General features: G+C 43.6%; 1 protein-coding gene and 1 pseudogene across 2 annotated transcripts; one reads left to right on the top strand and one right to left on the bottom strand.

The window, feature by feature from the left end:
* Positions 1-1,739: 1,739 nt before the first annotated feature.
* C1S (complement C1s) lies at positions 1,740-11,336 on the bottom strand. 2 transcript variants are annotated; one of them, XM_047866929.1, is made up of 12 exons: positions 11,164-11,336; positions 10,094-10,260; positions 9,636-9,843; positions 9,327-9,504; positions 8,097-8,222; positions 7,453-7,652; positions 7,087-7,240; positions 6,535-6,650; positions 6,043-6,121; positions 5,426-5,554; positions 4,300-4,374; positions 1,740-2,986 (listed from the first exon to the last, which is right to left on the bottom strand). In XM_047866929.1, exons 2-12 carry the CDS (start codon positions 10,114-10,116, stop codon positions 2,187-2,189), a joined length of 2,088 nt encoding a protein of 695 aa, XP_047722885.1. In that variant the 5' UTR covers positions 10,117-10,260; positions 11,164-11,336; the 3' UTR covers positions 1,740-2,186. The 2 variants fall into 2 exon arrangements, with proteins under 2 accessions (XP_047722885.1, XP_047722884.1); XM_047866928.1 differs by having other exon boundaries at positions 10,094-10,205.
* Positions 11,337-14,105: 2,769 nt separating this feature from the next.
* On the top strand, positions 14,106-15,311 carry LOC125170552 (glutathione peroxidase 1-like; annotated as a pseudogene).
* Positions 15,312-25,507: the final 10,196 nt, after the last annotated feature.

The following is a 25,507-nucleotide window of genomic DNA, read 5'->3' as shown; positions in this document are numbered from 1 at the left end:
TTAGAACCCCTCTCTGCCATACACCCGAAGTAATGATCTTGTAGTAAAGTTAACCATGCAAAAACCATAACCATCCTACTGCATAAGGCAGCAACAATGAGGGAATTCTGCCCAGATGAGGCAATGAGGGAATACCCCAGCTCATTAGCAAGGGAAAAACCCAAATAGACTGATGATTCTGGCCTGGATGGGCTTTCTTTGTCTGTTATTTGTCGGATTCCAGGCTACCTGTTTTCCCCTATTATTTCAATTATTTCTCCTTTGATTCTTCAGACCTTCAGTTACAATTCTGGTTACTTCAACATGTGTTAACCTCCAGTCTAAGGTCAACTGTTGAATTTAGCCCTTTTGGTCTATGAAAAACGAAAGTCCTTTCTTGATGGGCCCCAAATACACACCCTTTGTGTAAAACACACACACACACTTTTTGTGTAAAAACAAAACCAAAAAACTGGTCTCCTAAAAGCCTCACGTCCCATCAAACAGACCGGAGTCTTCCTGAACTACTTTTAACTCTCAGCCTGCAGCCTTCATAAGACACCCAGTTAGGGCAACTGGCACCCTAAGACAGGCCTCCTGTCCACAGTTTTAAAAATACTAGTCTCAGGGGTGCCTGGGTGGCTCAGTCGGTTAGGTGTCCGACTTGGGCTCAGGTCATGATCTCATGGTTTGTGGGTTCGAGCCCCGTGTCGGGCTCCGTGCTGACGGCTCAGGGCCCTGAGCCCGCTTCGGATTGTCTCCCTCTCTCTCTGCCCCTCCCCCACTCGCACTCTGTCTCTGTATCTCTCAGAAACAAATAAACGTTAAGAAAAAAATACTAGTCTCAATTGTGTGGTCGTTTTTCATTCCTAATCCATCTTGTGGGGAGGAGGAAGGTTGTGTTGTTTTTGTTTTTGTTTTTAATTTTCACTCCCTTGTCAAAGAATAGAAGGGAGAGTCTTTGGGTGCATCCATCCTCACCAGAATTTTCAGCTATAATGTCATGGCACAGAGTTTAATCCAGAGAAGGCATTGTTGCCTGACTGACAACTGATCAAAGCCACGAGGAAAGCAGATAAGAGCGTGTTCAATTTCTTCTTTTCTTCTTTATTAAGCCATAATATTGTATTATGCCAAAAAATATTGTATTATACAAATGAGTATTAAAGGAAAATTAATTTTCAGAGACACAAATAATACCTCAAAATGTTATACTTAAATACCTTAAAATGTTATACTTAAAGATCTTAAACAGCCAATTCTAACTGTCGTTTGTGGACTTCTGCATGAGGTTCGGGTTTGTTTCATAAATTTCAGGGGCGCCTGGGTGGCTCAGTCGGTTAAGCGTCCGACTTCAGCTCAGGTCACGATCTCACGGTCTGTGAGTTCGAGCCCCGCGTCGGGCTCTGGGCTGACGGCTCAGAGCCTGGAGCCTGCTTCCGATTCTGTGTCTCCCTCTCTCTCTGCCCCTCCCCCGTTCATGCTCTGTCTCTCTCTGTCTCAAAAATAAATAAAACGTTAAAAAAAATTTTTTTTTTAAATTTCAAACGCACCTTATGGTACCTTGTACTGATGACATTCGTGCTGACCCACAATATTCAATAAATCTCAATTGGAAGAGAGGAGAAAATCTGAATTGCCTTTTCATGACAATTAAATATTAGCTACTAGATGACTGAATTTCCATGACACAACAGCCCTTTCCTTGCCCTTTTCTGGGGCTGAGGTCCTGATGTGGAATAAGTCAAGTCAGCCAAAACTGAGTTTTAAACATGATTTATTACAAGTAGATAGTAGACACTGAGTATGATAAGGTAAGTGGAACTTCAAACAGTAAAGGGGAAACAAAAAAATCAAGGGTATGCCCAACAATAAATTTCACAATCAGAACCGTAACGCCAGGCAATCATCAGGAGTGGGGAGAGGGGACTCACTAGGGAATAGCGCAAGATAGGAGCATCCTTCTCATGTTATCCATAGTTGGTATTCAAGGGAGAGGACCCCCACAGATTCAGACCACACCGAATGGCCAGCACAATGTAATGTTCAAACACTCCTGCCAGCCAAGTACCCCAACAATCAAGTTCTATTTAAATCACACTCCCAGGTCTTTTTTCAGTCATAGTGAAATCGTGGGAATATTGAGAGGAACAGAAAGCAAATGGATTGGTCATAGCCCTTGAAGAAGCTGGTGGTGTATGTATGGATTAGTCCATACTGGGGGGACTATTTTCCTGCATTGTCTTCTTTATCCAGTCAATGTAGTTCTTTACTCGTGTGTAGATTCCATAGGTTCCACACTGAGGGCCCCAGGACACCAGACCAGCTACATAGAATTTGGGGGTCTCTACACTGGGGATCTGTACAGCAAAAGCTCCACCACTGTCCCCTTCACAGCTATCAACACCCTTCTGTCCTCCAGCACAGATCATGTTATTAGTGAAAACGAAGGCATTTATATCCAGTTTAAGATTTTCCCCTTTCACCTCCCGGCACCTTTCTAAGGGAGCAATGGGTAACTTTGCCCCTCTGAGCTGGCGCACATGATCTTTTTTCTCTGTTCGGCCCCAGCCTGAGATCAGTCCCAGGTCTCCCACTGAGGGATTGTATTCTGAGGAGGTACCTGGCAGGCAGATAGGGGAGACAGTGGGTCCCATTTTCACGGGCTCTTTCAGCTGCACAAGTGCAATGTCATTGTCAAAATTCTTCCGTGACTCTGGGTCATCCAACAATTTCCAACCCGGATGAATAATCACACGCTCAGCAGTAAGCATCTTGGTTTTTGTCAGATCTGAGCGGAGTACTGAGGTGGACCCAACGTACATTCCTGGGTTATGGTTTCTCTCCACGACGTGGGCGGCTGTCAGCACCCAGTACTCATCGATGAGAGCCCCACCAGCCCGTGGGTCTGAAAAGAAGACTTGCCAGGGGAAATTTTGAATATCTGCAACAGATCCTCCAAATATCCTCTGTCTTCCTACAAAGGGCTTACTGGGAACACCACAGACTAGGAAAGAACAAGAACAAGGTGGAGAGGGAATAAGAAATAAATTACTGGCCTCCTACAGATCCTCCAACTACTCAAAAACTTGCCGGGCTTCACAATTCTCTAGCACAATAGGGCCAACCCTCCATTTGGTCAACCATCTGAGTATCTGACTCATCCCGAATGTAATCACCAAACATCTCACTTTTCCAAAGCCAGACAGGCTCATGGGAGAGAGTCTGGTGTGTGAACTGAGGAGTCCAAATGAGCTAGTGCCTCACACTATGAAAACAGCCCTCTAGAGGTATACTTCATCCTAGGTTCAGCACATGGGGACAGCGGCTCAACTGGAGGCAGTGCTGGGAAATTCTTTCCTTATACAGATGATGGAGGAGGCAGGCGTTCTACCTCCTTCTGATGCCCAGACCAAATGCTTATCGCCTTCTGTACCGAAGGCCCTCCTAGTAATCCATGGAGGTAGGGCAAAGAGAGGGTTCTCTTCTTTCATCATTCATTTCAATTCCCCATTGATTCCAGGCCTGAATATTTTGCCATTACCAAATGCAACTACCACTGAATTTTATTCCAGACCAAGTCAGTTTACCTAAATCCCTCAGTAGTCAGCCTGAGTGGACTCTGAGTTGAGCATAATATCAGGCTTTGGACTCAGACAGACCTGGGTTCAAAGTCTACTGCTGCCTGTTACTAACTCTGTGACCTTGTATTCAGTTCACTCATCTCTGAAACGGAACTAGTAACACCTCAAAGGGTTGTTGCAAGGACTGGAATGAGATAATAAATGCGATTAATTAGCTCAGTCCCTAGCTCTCAATAACACTGTTGTTACTACAGGATCATCAGTATTATTCTGGCTTTGCCTGAAAGCCTTCTTCTATTCAACTCTGATCTGTCTGCAACTCTTCCTTTCTTTTATTCCTCTATATCTTGTTGCCATATAGACTTTTACATAATAACTGAGCTATTCAGCTGGTCTTGTTTCTGCATGCGGAATCCTCACTCTCAATTTTCGGGCCCTGTTTTTAGCAATTCTTTATCCCCTTATTGCATCTACTTTACCGAACTTAACTGGCCCTCCCTCTGCCACCAACTGTCACTGGCTGATTTTCTATTTCCTGTCAGTTGGCCTGAGTCAGGGCGGTGGAGGAATTCCCCAAGGCCCTGGCGGGCCCACAGCCCAGTGCTATCTCCACCTCCCTGGGCTAGACCCAGAGTGTTAAGTCCTTTCCCAAAAAGACTGCAGCTACTTTCAGAGAGTGGGCCCCCTCACCTCCACCTATGTCTGTGGTCTCTCCCCAGCCCTGAGCCCTGATTACCTGGAACACATTTTGGCAGCTCGGTGCCCAGAAACTCATTCACCCAGCTCCCGTTGCCAGCACAGCGATACTCCCCTGGAATAGTACAAGGGACACAGGACACACTCACCACCACATCTTCTCTCTTCCATCCCCCCCTTTCATTCAGAGCCTCCACAACTCTGGCGTTTGAGGAGGGAATCGAATCAAATCAACTAGAACAGAATGTTGAGAACACCCTTGAAACAATCCTTCTGTCCTCTATTCGGCCAAAGGAGGGAAAGGAAGAGTCCCCTAAGCAGAAAGAGGGTTACAGTAGAGATTGGAAAAATGCTTCCGGTGGGAAAATAAATTCAATTAAAAGCAACAAGGTGGTACATATTATGTCTTAACCCATCTTTCATCTAGTACTGCCAAGTCCCCTCCATCAAGAAAGCCAGGCATTTGGGGGCGCCTGGGTGGCTCAGTCAGTTGAGCATCTGACTCTTGATTTTGGCTCAGGTCATGATCTCACAGTTCATGAGTGTGAGCCCCTCATCAGGCTTTGCACTGACAATGCAGAGCCTGCTTCAAATTCTCTCTCTCCCTTTCTCTCTCTCTGCCCCTCCCCTGCTTGCACTCTCCCTCCCTCAAAATAAATAAATACATAAACATTAAATATATATATATTTACATATATGTATGTATACATATACATATGTATATGTATATATATACATATACATGTGTGTATATATATATATAATATATGTGTGTGTGTGGGTGTGTGTGTGTGTGTGTATATATATATATATATATATTTTTTTTTTAAGCAATCATTTGGTATGGTGACTTGACACTGGAAGCATTACTCCCGTAGGTTCTACATTAAATAATTGGCCAAAAGCTGAATAACCACACGAATATGGATATCATAGGGGGAATTCCGGCCACAGTTGTGAAACCGAGCTAGGTGACCTCTTTGATTCTCTATGCATGATCCTATATCCCATAGGAAAACTGCATCTCTAGACCAAGCCAAGAGAATAAATAAAGTCCATCCCATCTCCTTCATTTCTCTCCAAATTCTCTCCAAGCCAGAAAGAGTGCGCTATTCACTCTCCAACTCTCACTCTTTCTCCTCTTTTCCCTAGTCAAAGAAACCTACCACTTTCTTCATTTTCCATGTAGTAATATGGCTCCTCACAAGTATAGCGAATGACAGAACCAAATAAAGTATCTTCTGGATCTTCGACTGTACCATGCTGAATGGGTTCAGGAATTCCACAGTCCACAGCTATCAGAGGAAGGCAGGAGAGTGATGGTCAGGAAAGCCACTTCCTTCCAGAAGGAGTCATTGGAGCCAGTTCCATCCTCCAGGCCATGCTCTTCACTCCTTCCCCACCCACACATCCATAAGGACACCTGGGCTGAATCTCCCCAGGTCACTGAGTCCTGCCAAATCAGATAGCCCCTTGAAAGCTATAAGGAGTAGTAGCTTCTCAGTGGTTGGTGGAGGCCCCTGCAGAAGCCAGGAATGGACCTCTTTGGTGCTACTAAGTCTACCAACCCCACAGCCTCTTTCTTTGAAAGAAGCATGCTAATCTGGCCAGTCTAGGACCAGAACTGGGCTGGCAATTAATTGGCTGGCTTCTCTTCAAAAAATCCAACTCACTCTCTCACAAGCCTAAGAGGAAAACATGAATTTGAATCTTGATGAACCCATCTTTCAATTCCCTTGGAAAGGAAAAAAAAAAAAAAGTCCCATTTTAAAGAGATACATACGTTGACATTTCAGTTTGGAATTACTCCACTTTCCATCACTTTGACAAGTAGAATAGAAAGATCTCGAGCCAACATTTCCCTGGAGAATAATACACATCACCATTAATTTATAAGGAGAGATATGAGAAGCCAAAATCAAGAATGGAATCTATCTCTGGCCTTGGATCAATAAGGAGTCCTGACCATAAGAAGTTTGGGGACATCTTATCTTAGCAGAATGACCCAAAGCACCCAGGAGTGGAGGCTAAAAGACAACTTTGTCCCAGCATATCAGAATCCCTTCCTCAAGAAGACTGAAAGCAGAAGGAGAATGTCAATCGGGCCAAGGAGCTCCATGACTTACAAGGAGGGACTAAAGATCCTGCAGTATTCTGTTTATGGAAAAGGGGTTATACCTTGCTCAAACAAGGACATTCAGTAAACCATTAGATAATTCCAGTATGCTCATCCTGACTCAGAGATTAGGGAGAAGCCCCTGAATTTGTACTTTACCTGTACGACTTCAAACCCTTCCTGGCAGGTTATCCTCACCACATCTTTGAACACATATTTTGCTTTCTCAGGCTCCCAAACAGAATTGTCAGTGACATCTTTGGGACAAGGGATTGCTTGGAAAGAACAGGGGGAATCAAATTACCAAATAGTTGGAGAATCTCTATTCTATTTCCATCACCTTCACACTTTCTAAAATCATTCAGTCATCCTTAGTTCTGATGCTTAACATTCCAATGCAGATGTCTAAAACAACATGGCCTTACCTACTCCAGAAAGAGTCATTAAGGCAGTTTCATCCTCCCAGCTGTGTTAGTACATACTAACAAACCACCCCAAGTTGTACATACTAACCACTCCATGTCATCTGCACCCGCAAGCCCAGTTGAAGGATTCCTAGAGGTCCAGGCATTTCTAATGACCACTGACAGGTTTAGATCTTGCTGAAGAAGTGACGTATCTCAGGTGAACTATCCATACAACAATCTACCTGTTTGGATTTTACATTGTCCGGGGACTTCGGTAGCACCAAACAACTTATAGGTTACTCACGATCTCCATGGTAACGAAGTTTCCAGCCCCTTTTTTGCTCTGTTTGGTCAGTTTGGAAGATGATATTAAGAGCATTGCTCCTGGTTTCAATATTTAGTGGCCCAGGGAATCCATTACCACAGTAAGGACCAAATTGCTTGTCTCTTGCAACAAACTGAAAAGAAACAAAATGGTGAAATCAGAAGAGAGAAAGAACTAAAAGATACAGGTAGGTAAAATGGAGGGGACAAAAGTAAAGAAAGTAATAAAAGTAACATAAAATAAGAAGGAGAAGAAGAAAAGAAGGGGCAGAAGGAAAGACAATTTGTCTTTGGGGAGAAATTGATCTGTGTGAGTTGGGAGGAAAACTAATCATTCATCACTCACAACTAAACTGTCAGGGCAATAGCCCCCTGAATCAGCTGGTTCCACATCAAAATCTTCTCTCCGCACAGTCACGACCACTTGGTATCCCTCCTCCAAGAGGACCTGATATTCACACCTTGAATTCTCTGGGTATGGATTGGGATAATTGGGACTTGTGATCTCCCCAATCAGTGCCGTGAATACATCCCCACTGCAATTGACTATGGGAGAAAAAGAGAAAAGGGCAATCAAATATAGGGTCAAGCAAAGGAGTTCCTGCTCCATTCTGTGACTCTTCTCATGAACTAACCATCCCTAACTGGAGCCCCCATGCCACAATTACATACCCCATGCAAATCAGTAGAGATACCCAATGCCTACTCAGTTTCCATCACATTGCATATGATAAAGCCTTTCATGGTTATGAACAGCCCCAGGTAGACTCTTTACAGGCATCTATTTCTCCTCTCCAATTCACTAACTTGACCCTGTAGGCTTGTCTTCCTCCACTCTTGGGGCTCCTCCACAGCTTATGGGTAACTAAAGATAGGTGCCAAAGCAAGGCTGAGGCTAGTCAAAATTAGAAAGGCCAACAAAGATCTAACTGAAGCCTCAAACCATTCCAAACCCCAGGGAACACGCACCCCTCTTGATGCCAAGCTCACCTCCACAATTCTTCATGTCATCATGGAGGAAGTATTCTGGGGGGCAGGAGCAGTAATAACCACCCATGAAGTTGTTGCAGAAGTGGCTACAAGGGGCATCGGCAAAGTCTGTGCACTCGTTTACATCTAGAAAAAGCAGAGGAAGATTGAGGTCAAGGACAGAGACTTAGAAGGAAGAATGAGTTTAAACCCAACCTTACAAGGGTAAGAAACGGTAGGAATGGCCTGTTACTTAAATAAATGAGTGCATCACCTTTCAGGATGGTATTATTCTGTGTTACTCTCCTGAAATATGATTCGAGATTTGTGCCCTGCCATTCACAGCTATAAGGGAGCTCTCAATGCCAGAGACCGTTGGCCTTTCTCACAGAGCATTTCGGCTCCAGAGACAACACTCTATAGGCTCAACATGATGAAATGTCTTCTTCAGGGAGGAGCAATTAGTACATTTATCACTTTATAGGATTTGGGCACTTGCGTTAAATCTAAACAACAGTTCAGCCTTATGAGATGTTCTAACTTCACTTTAACCTGGAGTTAGGTACAGAAGCACCCAGAATTTGAAGGTTTGTTTGCCATTGGATGGGTTTGAATACCACGCATTCTTCGTGTGATTCTTGGCAAGTTACTTAACTTTCCTAGTCTTCTCTTCCCTTATCTTTAAGTGGAGATCATAATACCCACCTTGAAGAGTTGAGGTGAAGCTTAAGTTAATATAGGTAAAATTCCTGGATTTTAAAATTCCTGGGTTTTAAAATCCCAGTTTATAGTGGTTCTCAATAAATCACTATTTATTACCTATTTTTACCATTATCATCATCACCCCTAAGATACCACGTGTTTGAATTTCACAAAGGCAATTCCTGGAAAGACAGACCCAAATCAAGTCAACACCTCTTAAGAGTTACAAACAGGGGGGCGCCTGGGTGGCTCAGTCGGTCAAGCATCCGACTTCAGCGCAGGTCACGATCTTGTGGTCCGTGAGTTCGAGCCCCGCGTCGGGCTCTGGGCTGATGGCTCAGAGCCTGGACCATGCTTCCGATTCTGTGTCTCCCTCTCTCTCTGCCCCTCCCCCGTTCATGCTCTGTCTCTCTCTGTCTCAAAAATAAATAAACGTTAAAAAAAAAAAAAAGAGTTACAAACAGGATCCTTATTCGCTGAATTGCTGTTTGTTCTGCTTCTAATCTTTTAGCTGGACCCATGAGGCACATAAAGAGGGGTGAGCCTTACCTACAGCGACATAGTAGGCAGCAAACCCGGTGAAACGTTCTTCATTGGAGAAGTCTGACTTAAAGATCACCTGGAGTTTATTGTACGGGATTTGGAACTCTTCCACGATGGGAGAGTTGGGACTCTTGCTGGTCCTCTGCCCACAGAGTTTCCCTTCTTCAAAGTCTCCTGACATTATCTAAGAGAAGAATCAAAAGGAAGCTGAGAAAGGGTAATATTTTGGCATGGAGGTCAGAAAAGGGGACAGAGGGAATAGAACATTCCACCACCACCCCCAGCCCTATCCTTTATGCGCTTATTATAATATACCTGCACTGAGTCATATGCGCAGTTCTCCGACAGCTCTATGTCCAGATGGGTGAAGTAGAGGTGGATCCCATACCCTTCAGGAACTTCTATATCCCAAGATTTCTCTACCTCATTGGGGTATGCCTGAGGATAGTTAGGGGACAGGATCTCCCCATACATAGTAGGCTCAGCATAAGCGGATGCCAAAAGGGAAAACAGGAAGACGCACCTGAAAGAAAAGACATACGGAGACGTGGGTGACCCAGGTACTGGCAGCCTAGTGAAGTGCTCTAGCATTTGTCATGGGCAGAAGGCAGGGGAAAGGAAGAGGGAAAGAGCACATGGAGAATCTCGGTGGAATAAAGCAAAAAGGCCTAGGCTGAACCAAAACCTGGGCTTCAGAGCCGAGCTGTCTTCTTGAGAAGATAAAGGGAATAGAGCCCATGTACGTACATCTCTGTAGACTCGGGATGACTTACCGCATCTCTGGCAATTTGTTCATCCCTGGTGAACGGCGGTACGCCTCTTGGTCCTGGCTTTCTGCACCTCTGGACTTTGGAGCAAAGGGGTGGCAGGCCCGGCTGTATTTGTCTAACAAACACAGGCACCTTCTTTGGTGGTGGGGTCACCTGGGGTTCAGTGTCACCTTCGTGACAATAACACACAAGCTAAACAAAGCCGCACACTGATCACCGCATGAGGCCTGTCCTCTCCCCGCCTCCCTGGTTCTACTTCAATTCATTTTCTAGACTAAAACTAGAGCTTATCCTTCTCCCATTGCTTCTCAGGATCTTCTCCCAGTTTTTCTCCAAAAGAATAAGCACTTTCTCCCAATTTTCTTCCTTCCCTGTTGCCCTCCTTCACCCCTACTCCCCACCCCTGCCCCCTCTCTATCAGCCTCTCTCCTGCCCTCACAAGACAATATCCCCGTTTCCACTCAGGCTTTCGGGCGTCTTTCCCCATCATGACTATCCATCTAAGACATTTCTCCCTCCTCTTTTGGCAAAGATTCCCCTTATCACTTCACGCCAGCTCTCTTTACTATGTTTACTGTCACACATATTTCTCTTGGTGCTCCCAACGACCACTGATGGAGGAAAGAGCTTCTTTTACTAGGGGAAGGCAGTGACCTTGGGAGAAGTGGTCTGACGCAGGATTGGGTGGGAAATGAGAAGAAGGGCAGCTGAATGACCAGAAACAAAAGGAAAGGAAAGGTATTCCCTCAATTTCCTATGTTAATTTTCCAGGGTTTGGGTTTGTTGTTTGTTTGGGGTTTTTTTTCCCCCTTTACTAAAAAGAGGAGATCTCTTTTCAAAGTTAACAGGCTTGCCAAAAATGTTTCTAACCCTAAAAACAGTGGTAAGTAGTGGGGGGGGGGGGGGGAGGGGGGCCAACCTAAGAGAAACAGATTGCCTCTCTTCTGCCTTCTTTTATTCAGCTCCTTCCAGCACCCCCCCCCCATCTTTGCCCGCAACCTTCCTATGTGAAGTTTTCTGCCTTTCTTTTGTCTTCCATCAAAGCTCTGCTCTTCCGTTTTTAAGGTTTTTACCTTCAGCAGCTGATGGGAGCAAGTGGGTCAGTCCCCTCTCTCGTGCCAGCGGGCATGCTGGGCGACCCTGCCGACTCGCAGGGAGAGCAGCTCAGGGCCTGGACGCTCCCTCTGCAGGAACCTCTGCCGGCCTCCCTGTCCTGGTTCTGTTCATATGATTCTCTACCCCAGTGTGCATGTCTGAAATTCCCTGATCTAAACAAACGGGGGAAGGGGGGGGGGGGGGGGTGGGAGACCAGGACATAGGGAAAGGGTAACTCAGCCTTGATCTTGGAGCTCCCTCTGCTTTTGAAACAAGAACTGCATACTCCGGTCAGGACTGAGGTCCCTGCATCTGGGGCTCCAGGGGGAGAAAGGAGGAGAGGGAAATTCCACCGATTGCCCAACGTTCTTTTTCAGCCAAAGAGTGTGTTAACAGAGTTTTCACAGAAGTCAGGTGACTTGTAGGAAAAGGAGGGGATTAATATGGTGGGGGAAAAGCCAAACCCAGAAGGTCCAACCCTCCAACTGTGTATGAATCACGACTTAAGGGAGAGTACTTACCAAAAAATGCCTCTCATCGCTGCCCTTAAAGCAAATTTTATGGTTAGATAATGACTTAGACCTAGACCCGAGCTGGTGTGGGATGATGCTCTTCCTCTTCCTAAAATCCCCTCCAAGCATCGAAATCCTATCCACCAACCAAGCCCCAGTTCAGATACAGTCCGGTCTCTTATCCATAACCCTTGGGTCCCGACGGGTTTCAAAATTCAGAATTTTACAGATTTTAGAAAGGCAGTGCAGGACATGGCCCCAATGTTAGTTAACACCTTCTCCCCACCCTCCCCTCAAGGGGCTGGGACAATGCTCCATTATCAAACATTAATATTTCTGCAGCTAAACATATTGATCTTCACAGTAAGCGGAATAACTAAAATTATATAATTTGGTTATAATTAAATATGACATTTATACATTCCTTATAGCTATAAATTACCTTACATCGGTTCAGGTCAGGTGTTGCCACCAAATAGGTTTTGGTGTCAAACTTGAAAACAAGCAAACAAACAAACAACAACACACATACACACACACACACACACACACACACACACACAAACACAAAAAGGCTTTTGGAATTCAAAGTTGCAGCTAAGGGACCAAGGGACGGTGGGCTGTACGATTCCTCCACAAAGTCTTCCCTAATCTCTCACCTCCTCTTTGTGTCCCTTTTTACTTCCTACCCCTATTTGGTGACTGCATTCCAGTGAATCTATACCTTATCGAAGGAAGATGCTCCCTTCTTTTACACACCACTAGGAATAAACACTTGACAGTTAAACTGTGATATATCATTGATTATAAGATGAATCTTGATTTCAGGAGCATTCAAATGTTGGGGGAAACCACGTGCCTTGAAATCGATTGCACTGGGCCTGGAATCAAAGGACACGTCCAGGACCGGTTCATTACCTAACTTCTCAGCTTCTTCAAGTATAAAACAGAGAGAGATAACATCAATTCTGCCTACCTTACATGGCTGTCAGAAGACTCTAATGAAACAGTGAAAGAGGGGCGCCTGGGTGGCTCAGTCGGTTAAGCATCCAACTTCAGCTCAGGTCATGATCTCATGGTCATGATCTGTGCTGATGGCTCAGAGCCCGAAGCCTGCTTCACAGCATGCGTCAGCACACGGCGAGAAAAAGAGAGCATCTTACCAAATTGTCCAGGATTCCTTCCCCTTTTCCTTCTGAATTCAACACTCACCAGAAAAGTTAGTGACTCTCTCCTACTCTTCCGTGTTTTGACTTCTCCTTTTCAATTTTGCCATCCAACTAGATTATTTTATTTTCCCCTCTAAATCTCAAGACACATGTGAGGACATCTCTGGGCCCTGCTACCTTCCCTGGGTCAGCAAGAGGTCAAGCCAAGGGCTCTTACAGTGACAGGGGACATGTTACATAATCTTCTCAGTATCCTGGGGAGTCATAAAAATGATGGTGCTTATTGCCATCCTCAGGGCCATCTGAACCCCAGCTGAGGTGACAATGCTAATATACAAACCGCAAATTTAGAACCTTCCGTGTTAGTATCAAATGTAACTAACACACATGGGTATAAACATGAAAAGGACATTTTATCTTGATTGATTGATTGATTGATTGATTCAAGTGGAGTTTTTTTTAAGTTTATTTATTTTTGAGAAAGAGAGAGGGGGGGAGGGGCAGAGAGAGAGAGGGAGACAGAGAATTCGAGGGAGGCTCCACACAGCCAGTACAGAGCCCAACATGGGGCTTAATCTCGCTAACCATGAGATCATGACCTGGGCCGAAATCAAGACTCAAATGCTTCATCGACTGAGCTACCCAAGCGCCACAAACATGAGAAGTACATTTTAGGATATGAGCACTAGTGCTACTCAGAATCCTAACTATCATATTCACAATGTTAGGGTCTCTGAGGGGCTGAATAATACCATCCCTCTTTCCATTCCAAGTTCTAGAGAGATGGAGAAATAAAACAAAAGCAGCAAACGGAGGCCAAAGTAATATCTCTAATTGCAATAAATGCCAAGATCGAGCAAACAGCCTAGCGTAAAAGCCAAATAGTGGCTAACTGACTGCCAGAGTTAGAATTACCCTTCTAGGGGCGCCAGAGTGGCTCAGTCAGTTACGCATCCGACTCTTGGATTTGGCTCACGTCGTGATCTCACGGTTGGTGGATTCAAGTTCCACACTGGGCTGTGCGTTGACAGTGTGGAACCCACCTGGGATTCTCTCTCTCTCTCTCTCTCTCTCTGCCCCTCTCGCCCCCCAAAATAAATAAGCTTTAAAAAAAAAAAAAAAAAGAATTACCCTTCTAGACACAGACAATGCTAGTCCAGGGAAGGCCTTCTCAAATAGAGAATACGTGCTCCCCTTGGACAGCTCACTCCCAGGAGGAAGAAGGGCCAAGGTAAGGACATGCCCACGTATTCTTTCCGCCTTTACCAGGTAGATAAATCACTCTATCTCCCCAGAGCTGTGAGTGATGGAATGGAGTGGCCACAAGAGTCATATCATGGAGCTCTCTCCATTGGGAAAGATCTATCAGAGGTAGTACAAATATTTCCCCCCAACACTCCCAAGGCTTTTCTTCTTTAACCTGTTAGATTTGACAATTAAGCATACAATGAGCTAGGCAGACTACCTGGGAGAAAGGCTCAGCAATCTAATGAGGGCTCCATTTGGCCAACGCCAACCACTGCTCCCCTTTTGTGTCCTCCAGCACCACTGGCCCCAGAAGCCCCCCCCCCCCAAATGATTCTGAACAATCCATTAACGTTAAGTATATTCCGCACCCAAGGTTGGAAATTCACCTATTCCATTCCCATCCCAGATTACACCCAGCCTTGTCAGCCAAGACAGCTATCAGAGCTCTGCAATGGGATTAAATGACGGTATTAAGAATTCCAACAATAGAAATTCTTGTCCTGACAGCCCGCGCCGTACGCCTCTCTACTCGAGGCCCCGCTCTGGGTGTAGACCTCTGAGTGCCTGCTGGCCTGCGGGGAGCCCAGGGCCTGGGTTCCCTGCGGGACAAGTGCTGACAGGAGAACGTGGCGTTGCTCTCAGGCACAACCGTCCGGGACTACGCCCAGATGAACGAGCTGCCGCCGCACCTCGGGCCCCAGGCCTGTGGTGCTCCGCTTCTCTTGCAAGCAGATCGTGCATCAGGAGAATGCCAAGAACAAAGAGATCCGAAATTCCCTGAGTACTTCCCACCCCGTAGCTGGTTCGAGCCCAACTTCACGCTAAGTGCCAGGGGAACAGCGCGCAGGCGCACCCCTTCTTCACCTTCCTGCGGTAGGCTCCGCCTGCCCCTAGTGACGACGCCACTGCGCGCACGACCCACCCCAAGTTCATCATCTGGTCTCCAGTGTCCCCACCGACGTCACCTGGAATTTCGAGAAGTTCCTGGTAGGCCCAGATGGTGTGCCTATGCGCATGGACAGCTGCTGCTTTCTAACCATCCACATGAAGCCTGACATCGAAGCCCTGCTGTGCCTAGGGCGCCTCCTACCCCCGCTGCTTGGCAGTCACAGCGCGGCCCTCTGGGGATTTCATCAAGGATGGTGTTTTCTCGAAATCTGCGTGGAGGAACACCTGATGTCCAGGAAAATCTCCTGAGATGGGCGCTTCTTGTCCATCCCAGCATCTGCTCTCCAAACCAAGGCTCCTCACTAGTATAGTGTTGGGTGTCATCAGAGAGGAAAGAAGAAAGAAAGAAAGAAAGAAAGAAAGAAAGAAAGAAAGAAGAAAGAAAGAAGAAAGAGAAAGGAAGGAAAAGAGAAAGAAAGAGAGAGAGAAAGAAAGAAAGAAAGAAAGAAGAAGGAAAAGAGAAAGAAAGAAAGAAGAAAGAGAAAGGAAGGAAAAGAGGAAGAAAGAAAGAAAGAGAAAGAAAGAAAGGAAGGAAGGAAGGAAGGAAGGAAGGAAGGAAAAGGAAGGAAAGGAAAGGAAAGGAGGAAGGAATTCCAACAATAAAATGCCAACAATAAAGAGGTGTTGCCAATATGAACAACTATTTTAAAACTTCTCATTATCAAACTCCAAAATCAAAGTCCAAATCTCATTGCAAAAGAAATCCCAAAGGCACTGAAGCCCAAAGTTCTTAAGTTAAACTCATGAAACCATCAGTCCCAATTTGTGTTCAGTTGAGTCTCAGCTATGGGGTTTCCATACCTGAGCGGTGGTGTGGCTCCTTGAGTGGCTGCAGCCTGAGCCACAATGATTTAGTTCCTGCAAAATCCCAGAGACTGTGCAGATAGCTCTGAGGCACACCTTTCCTGAGCCCAGTTTTGGAAAGTCCAAAGAGTTGATGAGACACAAGAATATCGTAACACTAGCCCCACCACCACAAAATTTCTAAAACAAGCCATCCTCAGACCCCAAAGAAGACATCCCAGGAAAAATTAAAATTATATTTCCAAAACCCAGTACTTCATGTTGCCAAAGACTGAAGAAGAAATTCAGTAGCATCTGAGGGAAAGAGAAAATCTTAGTTTTTGGGGTTTATTTTTATTTTTTTTTTAACGTTTTATTTATTTTTGAGACAGGGAGAGACAGAGCATGAACAGGGGAGGGTCAGAGAGAGGGAGACATAGAATCTGAAACAGGCTCCAGGCTCTGAGCTGTTAGCACAGAGCCCGACGCGGGGCTCGAACTCACGGAACGTGAGATCATGACCTGAGCCGAAGTCGGATGCTCAATCGACTGAGCCACCCAGGCGCCCCGTCTTAGTTTTTGATCTCACCTTAATGCCCCTTGGTTTATGCCAACTGTTCAGAATCCATATCTTGTGAACTTAAACACCACTGAAAGACATCATCTAGGAAAAGGCTAATCTGGGCATTCTACATTTACCATATGGGGGTCCTTCTATATGACACATTTCCCTTCCATTTCCCGCCTTGGTCTCAAGCCTCTGGCACCCAGGGCTGCATTGATAGGTGAGCTTTGCCTACAATCCAGCCTCCACGATGTACAGGACAGATGGTTTCCAACATATGCCTCCGTGACTTTTGCCACTTTTATGGAATCTCTCAGAGCTGAAAAGCCTTCCCACTAAGGAAGGCTTTCTCTTCGTCCCCATGTTTGTTTCAGCTGCAAAAAAAGACACTCAGTAGATTGTTGAAACTGAGGTTCATTGTGAAGGTTCAGAAGCCTGTGCACTTTGGGAAGGACCAATACCTCTGCCAGATACCCTACTATCAGTTTTTCTTCCACTTTTTAATGTCAATAATAGATTATGGTGACTTCACAAATTAGGGCACAGGCAATGCCAGAAAAGCCTACCTACCATAAAGATATCACCTTGAGGGGGTGCCTGAGTGGCTTAGTCGGTTGAGCGTCTGGCTTTGGCTCAGGTCATGATCTCACAGTCTGTGGGTTCGAGCCCCGCATCGGGCTCTGTGCTGACAGCTTGGAGCCTGGAGCCTGCTTCGAATTCTGTGTCTCCCTCTGTCTCTGTTCCTCCCCACTCATGCTCTGTCTCTCTCTCTCTGTCTCCCTCAAAAAATAAATTAAAAACACATTTTTAAAAAAAAAGATATCGGGGCGCCTGGGTGGCGCAGTCGGTTAAGCGTCCGACTTCAGCCAGGTCACGATCTCGCGGTCCATGAGTTCAAGCCCCACGTCAGGCTCTGGGCTGATGGCTCAGAGCCTGGAGCCTGTTTCCAATTCTGTGTCTCCCTCTCTCTCTGCCCCTCCCCCATTCATGCTCTGTCTCTCTCTGTCCCAAAAATAAATAAACGTTGAAAAAAAAAATAAAAAAAGATATCACCTTGAAACCCACTCAGTAATTTTTTGAGAATCTGCTGCTCTCAAGCCTGTGAACAAGCCGCTTGAATTCAAGATCAGTCTTTCCAATTTCTTCCTTGGCCCTGAATGTAGACAGGCATTTGCCAGTTGAGCACTCATTACCTTAGCCGGGCACTCACATATGAAAGCTACTCTCCCAGTGCTCTGTAGCACCCACAGAACTCAGCTTCCTTACGGGAGGTATTCCTGTAAGGAAACATCAGGAGTAATGGAAGAGGATCCCACTACTACTACATACAGGGTGTCCGGATTATTGCAAAAATTCGAATATAAACAATGCTTGCCAAAATACTAATTCGTTGTTCAATAAAACCAAATCAAGATCATTTTATTGATGCACTTTTTTGACATGGAAAAGATCATTTAAAAAAAGTGTAGCTACATCAGAATAAAGTGTAAGTGGGAGAGGGGACTACAAGAAAGTAAACGTGGAAAAGAAGCAGTAATTTCTACAGTCTGCATGATTGTGTCCCCCCCAATTCACAAGTTAGAATCCTAACGCCCTATGTGCTAGTGTTAGAAGATGAGGTCTTTGGGGGTAGAGCCCTCAAGAATGGGATTAGTGGTCTTTTGAAAGAAACCCCAGAAAAAGACAGAGAGAAAGAGACAGAGAGACCCCAGAGAGCTCCCTAGCCCTATGTGAGAACAACGAAATTTCTGCAACTCCGAAGATGGCCTTCACCCAACCATGCTGTCACCCTGACCTTGGACTTCCAGCGTCCAGATCTGTGAGAAGTAAATTTCTATTGTTTATAAGCCACCCAGTCTGTATTATTAAGTCCAAATTAAGAGTGTTAAATATCGAAAATCTACTTAAGTAATTTTAAAGACCTAATTGGTTTTTTTTAACTTCTTTCTAATGTTTATTTTATTTTTGGGGGGAGAGAGGGGGCAGGGAAGGGCAGCAAGAAAGGGAGAAACAGAATCCCAAGCAGCCTCTAGGCTCTGAGCTGTCAGCACAGACAGAGCCTGATGCCAGACTCAAACTCACGGACCTTGAGACCATGATCCGAGCCAAAGTCAGATGCATAACCAACTGAGCCATGCAGACACCCCTTAAAGACCTGACTGGTTTTATTAAACAAGTCATGAATCAGACAACATCCCATCTAGCAAGTTGAGGGGAACTCCAAAGGGCTACAGAAAAAGAAAGGTTTTTAAAGATACAGAGGGAGGAGTACCTGGGTAGCTCGGTTGGTTAAGCCCAGACTTCAGATCAGGTCATGATCTCATTGTTTGCAAGTTCAAGCTCTGTGTCAGGCTCTAAGCCAACAGCTCGGAGCCTGAAGCCCGCTGCAGATTCTGTGTCTCCCTCTCTCTGCGCTCCCATGCTCACGCTCTGTCTCTCAAAAATTAATAAATGTTAAAAAAAAAATTTTAAATAAATAAAGGTAGAGAGGGAGTGGAAAAAAGGAAATTATTAGCAAAGAATCCATTGTTTTAGGCAAGGTCACCTCCTAAGGAGAGCAGAAGGGGTCCATCAGTGAATTTCCTAGTGCTTATCAGGAAATTCCCATGTTGACTGGCTAAAGGTTACATTATGGGGAGGGGGGGAGGTCAAAACTGCAGTTAGGTTAGGTATTAAGCCTTGGTTTATTGGCTTGAGATCTTAGCCTAAGTGATGCCATTTTAAGCCTGTGGTTTACTTCCAGTGTCCAGAACTGTGTGAAGTAAATTTTTGTTATTTATAAGTCACTCAGTCTGTGGTATTTTGGTAGAACAGTCCAAATGGACTAAAAGAGTAACAAAGTAAAGCCAATTTGGAGGGCTCCTCTGTTCCCACCTAAACTACATCATTAAAAGTACATGTACCTATGGCTTATGAAGTACAAAGCACTATGTTAGTTCTGTTGACATAAATTGACCAGAAAGAACTCTAATATGAGAAGAGCATAGAGTTTTATTTGAGCCCAGATTAGGACAGCTGCCTGGGAAACACAATATTCACTGGGAAGAAAGTGATCCAGGGAATGAACAGTTTTTACAGGGTTATATACTTTTTTTACGTAAAGAGCCATAAATCAATATGTCAGAGGTATAGTCTCTCAAAAAAATTATAAATTAACATGTAGGCGGGATTTACGAGTTTTAACATCATAGACTAAGAAGTAGGAGCATTGATCGACATCTTAAGGACAGGAGGCTTTCCTTCAGGCTGCTCTTTTTTTTTTTTTTAATTAATTTATTTATTTATTTATTTTTTTTTTTTTTGGAGAGCAAGTCCGACCAGATGCGAGCAGGGGAGGGGCAGAGAGAAAGGGAGACACGGAATCTGAAGCAGGCTCCAGGCTCTGAGCTGTCAGCATAGAGCCCAATACAGGCCTTGAACCCACAAACAGTAAGATCGTGACCTGAGCCAAAGTTGACACTTAACCAGCTGAACCAGCCAGGTGCCCCCAGGCTGCTCATTTATAAAGCAGATGTCCTACACATGCTTGGTGGGCCTTAAATCAAGTTTTTGGTTTAAACAACGTTTATGTAGTCATGTTGACTTAGATGGAAATCTAAAATGGCCTCCCTCAGGTCAAGACTTAAGAGAGTTTTTCTCTCATCAGTTCCCCCATTTGATCAGTAATTTTTTGACAGAAAGCATTGATGATCATCATTTTGTCCCTTGATGTCAGGGTGATTCCTTATCCACCATGGGGCCATCATGTCCCTCCTTTCTAGGCCTGATTTAGGTGGCCTAGGAGTCTGGGGGGGGGGGGGGGGGCGGTGAGGTCAATAGTATGGCCTTTAAATAGGAAATATTACAACTGATTTTTTTTTTCAATGAGATCAACCTGTCGTGCAAACGTTGTTCATGTGCTTTGTGGAGAGTTTTTCCCCTTTGCCTTTTTTGTAACCTTCATAGCATAAATATAGAAATAATAATAAAAATCCAATTAATAACATTTAAAGCACCCAATGGGGAGTAAGTATAGAATCAGAAAGACAAGAGAAGAATCCAAAAAAATCCAGCACAGGTATTCTGATAATCTAGAATTAATTTGAGTATCTTCTTTATCTACAGTTATTTGTGCTTTGTGATATGTTTGAGCTGATTGGTTTAAAGTGGTAATTACATTTTCTGTTATCTGTAAGGACTTCTCTGGCCCATTAGTTTCCATAGATAATACGTCTTGTGGTGGGTGTAATTCTCTCTCCCCATTTGGTCATCAATAACAATATTAGTATAATTTTTGTTAGCATCAGGCAACTCTATTTGAGTTGCAAAGCCAGTATTATACCATATAGCAGTAGTGTTGTGAAGAAAAGTCCTCTGGTTACAAAATAAATCAAGGAGTATTGCAGAGGTGTTTTATAAACCTTCCCAACAAAATCTTCCTTTTCCCGTATACCATATGTTAGTTTGTATAGACATAGCCATCGTAGGCCACGTTGGAATGAATTCAGGATTCCATTGTTGGTTAGGGAATAACCACATATTTTGCCTGAATTCACAGATGTTAGTAGATATTGGAATCCAGTAAGAATCAATGGCTAATAAGGCCCATTTTCCTCCAACGGGAAGAACTCTGGTCATATTTACAACAGTTTTTGTTCCTACTCATTGAACAACATCCTAAGTCTGGTTGACCATAAATTTGCCATAAGTACTAAGTTGCCATAAGTACTAAGGCAGAAATTAAATATTTAATATGAGTTACAGGAGGCTTTAAGGATTTTCTACAGATTAGGAGAGCCATATAATTTCCATAAATGTATATTTATGGAAATTATAAAATTTCCATAAATGTATATTTTGGGTTTCTGCAGTTAATAAAGGCCATTGGCCATAGATACTTCAGATTCATGTGGATTAGCATGTCTAGGAGCCCTCGGGTTAAAGTACATGCTTTTCTCCATTGTTGGATACAAGCATTTTTCATCATAATATGCTGTTTGATTTAGCCATTTTTAAAAAAATGTTCATTTATTTTGAAAGAGAGAGTGCACACGAGCAGAGAAGGGCAGAGAGACAGGGAGAAAGACAGGCTCCAAGCTGTCAGTGCAGAGCCCTACACAGGGCTTGACTTCATGAACCAGGAGATCCTGACCCCAGCCAAAATCAAGAGTCGGAGCCACCCAGGTGCCCCTAGCCATTTTATTAAAGGCTAGATTATCAGCCCAAGCAGATGCAGATTTCCATCCTTTACCTTCTTCCTGAAATAAACATTCTTCTAATTTTCCTTTTTGTCCAAGAGTGTTTTTCCTTTGACATGTCTTTTTTGCTTGTTTGTTTCATTGGTTGGGTTTTTTTGTTTGTTTGTTTTTTAATTGTTTTTAATGTTTATTTATTTTTTGAGAGAGAGAGAGAGACAGAGCACAAGCGGGCGAGGGGCAGAGAGAGAGGGAGACAGAATCCAAAGCAGGCTCCTGGTTCCAAGCTGTCAGCACAGAGCCCCATACTGGGCTCAAACTCCCCTAACCACAAGATCATGACCTGAGCCAAAGTCGAATACTTAACCAACTGAGCCACCTGGTCGCCCCAGAACTTTTTTTTTAAGTTTTTATTTATTTATTTTGAGAGAAAGAGAGAGTGCATGCATAGGAGTGGGGGTGGGGGACCAGAGAGAGAGAGAGAGGGAATCCCAAGCAAGTTGTGGGACTTGATCTCAAGTTTTGTGAGATTGTGACCTGAGCTGAAATCAAGAGTCGGACGCTTAACAGACTAAGCCACCCAGACACCCAGACATGTCTTTATGAAAGGCAAGCTCAGCCTGACTGAGGGAGGATACCCAGACCTGGCATAACGATGCCACCCAAAGTTTTCTTTCTTCAATGGGGCCAGCGCTGACTTATCCACCAAACGTGTTGCTGCCATTGTAAACCAACAGCTTTAGTACAATTAGGATAAAGATTTTGAACCCAAAAGTGTTGGGCTCGCCAGACTAGTGCTAATTGAGTAGTAGGAACTTCTCAATGTAATTTGGTCTGAGTATGCCATGAGGCTTCTCATAATCTTCTGGGTCCTAAGACAAAGTCAGATTTAGAAGGTGGATGAATCCACCAAGTCACTCTGCTAAAGTAGCATCTCTGGGAGATACCCATTGGGTTTTTTGGGTTTTAGTTTTTTTGGCTTAGGCCATTCCATCTACAAAAACATGGTCTGTGAATACGTGGGATATTTTGGCGTGTCGGACATGCTGTCACTTGTACCCAAGCTCCCACTGTGTCCAGGAACCTTTCTTAATAAATTATCATCTAAGTTTATAGAGACACAATGGTCAATCTGTTGAGTGTCATACATAATGCAGGTTAAACTTGAGTTAGGAAGTCCTTTTTGAAAGACTTTTCCTAATAAAAGTCCTTTATAATATATATATCCTAAAAATCAAGCGTCAGAAGCTAAAGGAACATTATAGTGTGTCCAAGAGGTCAGGAATATGTTATCTAAGTTATCATCATAGTAAAGTAATAGGGTACTATTTGAAGTTACATTAGTTAAATCCGCAGGATATTTCATCAGGATATAATAAAGGAGGAGGTGAAAGCAAACAGGTAGGTTTACTATATTCTAACATTACAAACTGAAAAAGAAAGAAGAGTAGAATACAGGCCTGGTCTCAAATCTTGGGACAAGCTGATGTCATCTATTTCTTATCCTGGTCTGGCATCCATTGCTTAGTTAGTCAGAGCCAAGTGTCAGAGACAAGAGTTGAAGTTCACTCTGGTGAAGGGACCTTTTTAAAGGAGAAATGTGGATGCCTGCATTTAGACCTTTTGACATAACAGCACAAGGGTTATTCAGCAATACTTGATAAGGTCCCTTCCAGTAAGGTTGTAATGACCCTTTTATTTGATGTCTTTTCTAATGAACAAGATCCCCGGGTTGGTCTTTGAAATCTTCGTCTCCTAGGAGTTCACTGTAAAAGAAACTGTGAATAAAATTTTCACTTTGTTTAAGGGCTATAATGAGGCCTTGATAGTAATGGCAATAATATTAATAAGGTTGGTTCATACATTCCTTCATCTAACCTCATAAGCCATGCAATTGTTATGACTTCAAAAGGGGATAATCGATGTTTTTGAAAGGTAGTACATCTCTAACCTGGAAGTACAGTAAAACCTTGGTTTGTGAGTATAACTCGTCCCAGAAGCATGTTTGTAATCCAAAGCACTTCTGTATCAAAGTGAATTTCCCCATAAGAAATAATGGTAACTCAGACGATTCGTTCCACAATCCAAAAATATTCATATAAAATGATTACAACACTGTAATATAATACAAAATAATAAAGAAAATACAAAATATAAAGAAAATAAACTAACCTGCACTTATCTTTGAAAACCTTCAAAGGCTGGAGTGAAAGAGACAAGAGAGAGGAGGGTTATTGTGTTGGACAACTTTCACTATCGCTAACAGAATCCCTGCTATCTATTGGCTCAATGGAATCTTTTCCCATATGGCAGCTATTGTATACACTCACCCGGATGCTGACTACAGGACAGTATTAATAAACTCTTGGCATATATTGTACTTAGTGTAACTGGCAATAAGGCAGCAGAGGAAAGGGTCTATATCTGCAGGCAGCTTGACCTGGAAAAAGCAAAGCATTCCTAAACTTACTCTTGTATGGAAAAGCAAAAGACTCTCATAGGGGCTTTGCAATAGCAAAAAATACACTAGTGCCAGCTGTGAGCACCTTCCAACGTTCTGAAAAATCACTGATTTCTGCCAAACACTACGGCCTGAGACCAAGCATCCGAGCATGGGAGACGATCACCCACAACTCCTCAGCAAATTAGAGAGAGAGAGAGAGAGAGAGAGAGAGAGAACTAATGGCGCAGTTGTGATCATGTGACATTCAGCATCATGTACTACTCATATTGCAAGATATCATTCATTTATCAAGTTAAAATTTTTTAGAAATGTTTGCTCGTCTTGCAGAACACTTGCAGAACAAGTTACTTGCAATCCAAGGTTTTACTATACTAGTAGGAGAGGTTTTGGCCATGGAAATTTAAATCGTTCAGAAAATTTTGCCAAATGAATCTTAATGGTACCATTTTTTCTTTCCACCAATCCTGGGGATTTCAGATGCTAAGCACAATGGAAATGTTATAGGCCAAACATTACAAATGGTTTTAATTATTTGTCCAGTAAAATAGGAACCTTGATCATGATGTAGTTCAGAGGGAATTCCCCAAACAGGAATTATCCTTTCTAAATAATTTGCCTACCGTTAATGCCATAGCTCTCTTCTGTAAGGAAAAGATGAAAACCAATGTGAAAATCATAGCCAAAACATATTTATATCCTTGAGATGGTGGCATCTGGACAAAATCCAACGGCCATACCTCAAATGGTCCTTTGGGAAGCGAGAGATGTCTTTGTGATCCATGTAATAACTTCCCAGAATTGTGTATTGGGCAAATGGTACAGCGGGCATACATTTGATAGGTTCCATAAACATTATTTACTCCATAAAATCATTTTTCCAGATCTCCAATGAGTCAATTAACAAATATGTGAAAGTAAAAGTATTTGTACTCCGATAGGAACACTAAGTTTTTTGTTAGGCCCAACCCATACCTGAGTGATGGGGTTGAATTTTCTCCCTTTGAGTCCATAAAAGCAGATCTTTTAATAAATTAATATCAAGGAACAATGAGCATTCTTGATGATGGACAAAATTTGTATCTAGAGATACTCACTTAGCAGTTACATCAGCCAAATGATTTCCTTTTCTTCTATGGTATCAAATCTAGAATGCCCAGGTATCTAAATAATGGCAAGTTGTTGTGGTAGTTGTATCATACCTAATCACTTTGCAACCTGCTTCCCACTTTTTATAGGTTGTCCTGAGGACGTTAAAAATCCCTGTTGTTTCCATAACTTTCCAAAGTCATATGCTACTCCAAAGGCATAGTGACTGTCAGTATAGATATTTGTGATTTGATTTTTAGTCAATTGACAAGCTCAAGTTAGTGCAATTAATTCAGATCGTGAAGATTTTATTTGGGGTAAATAAGAACTTTTTTATTTGGGGTAAATAAGAACTTTCAATTATATCTGTTAA

Source organism: Prionailurus viverrinus, chromosome B4, assembly GCF_022837055.1.
Source record: "Prionailurus viverrinus isolate Anna chromosome B4, UM_Priviv_1.0, whole genome shotgun sequence".
Lineage (NCBI taxonomy): Eukaryota > Metazoa > Chordata > Mammalia > Carnivora > Felidae > Prionailurus > Prionailurus viverrinus.
Note: the sequence above shows the minus strand (reverse complement) of the source record. Positions and strands in the feature narration are given on the sequence as shown.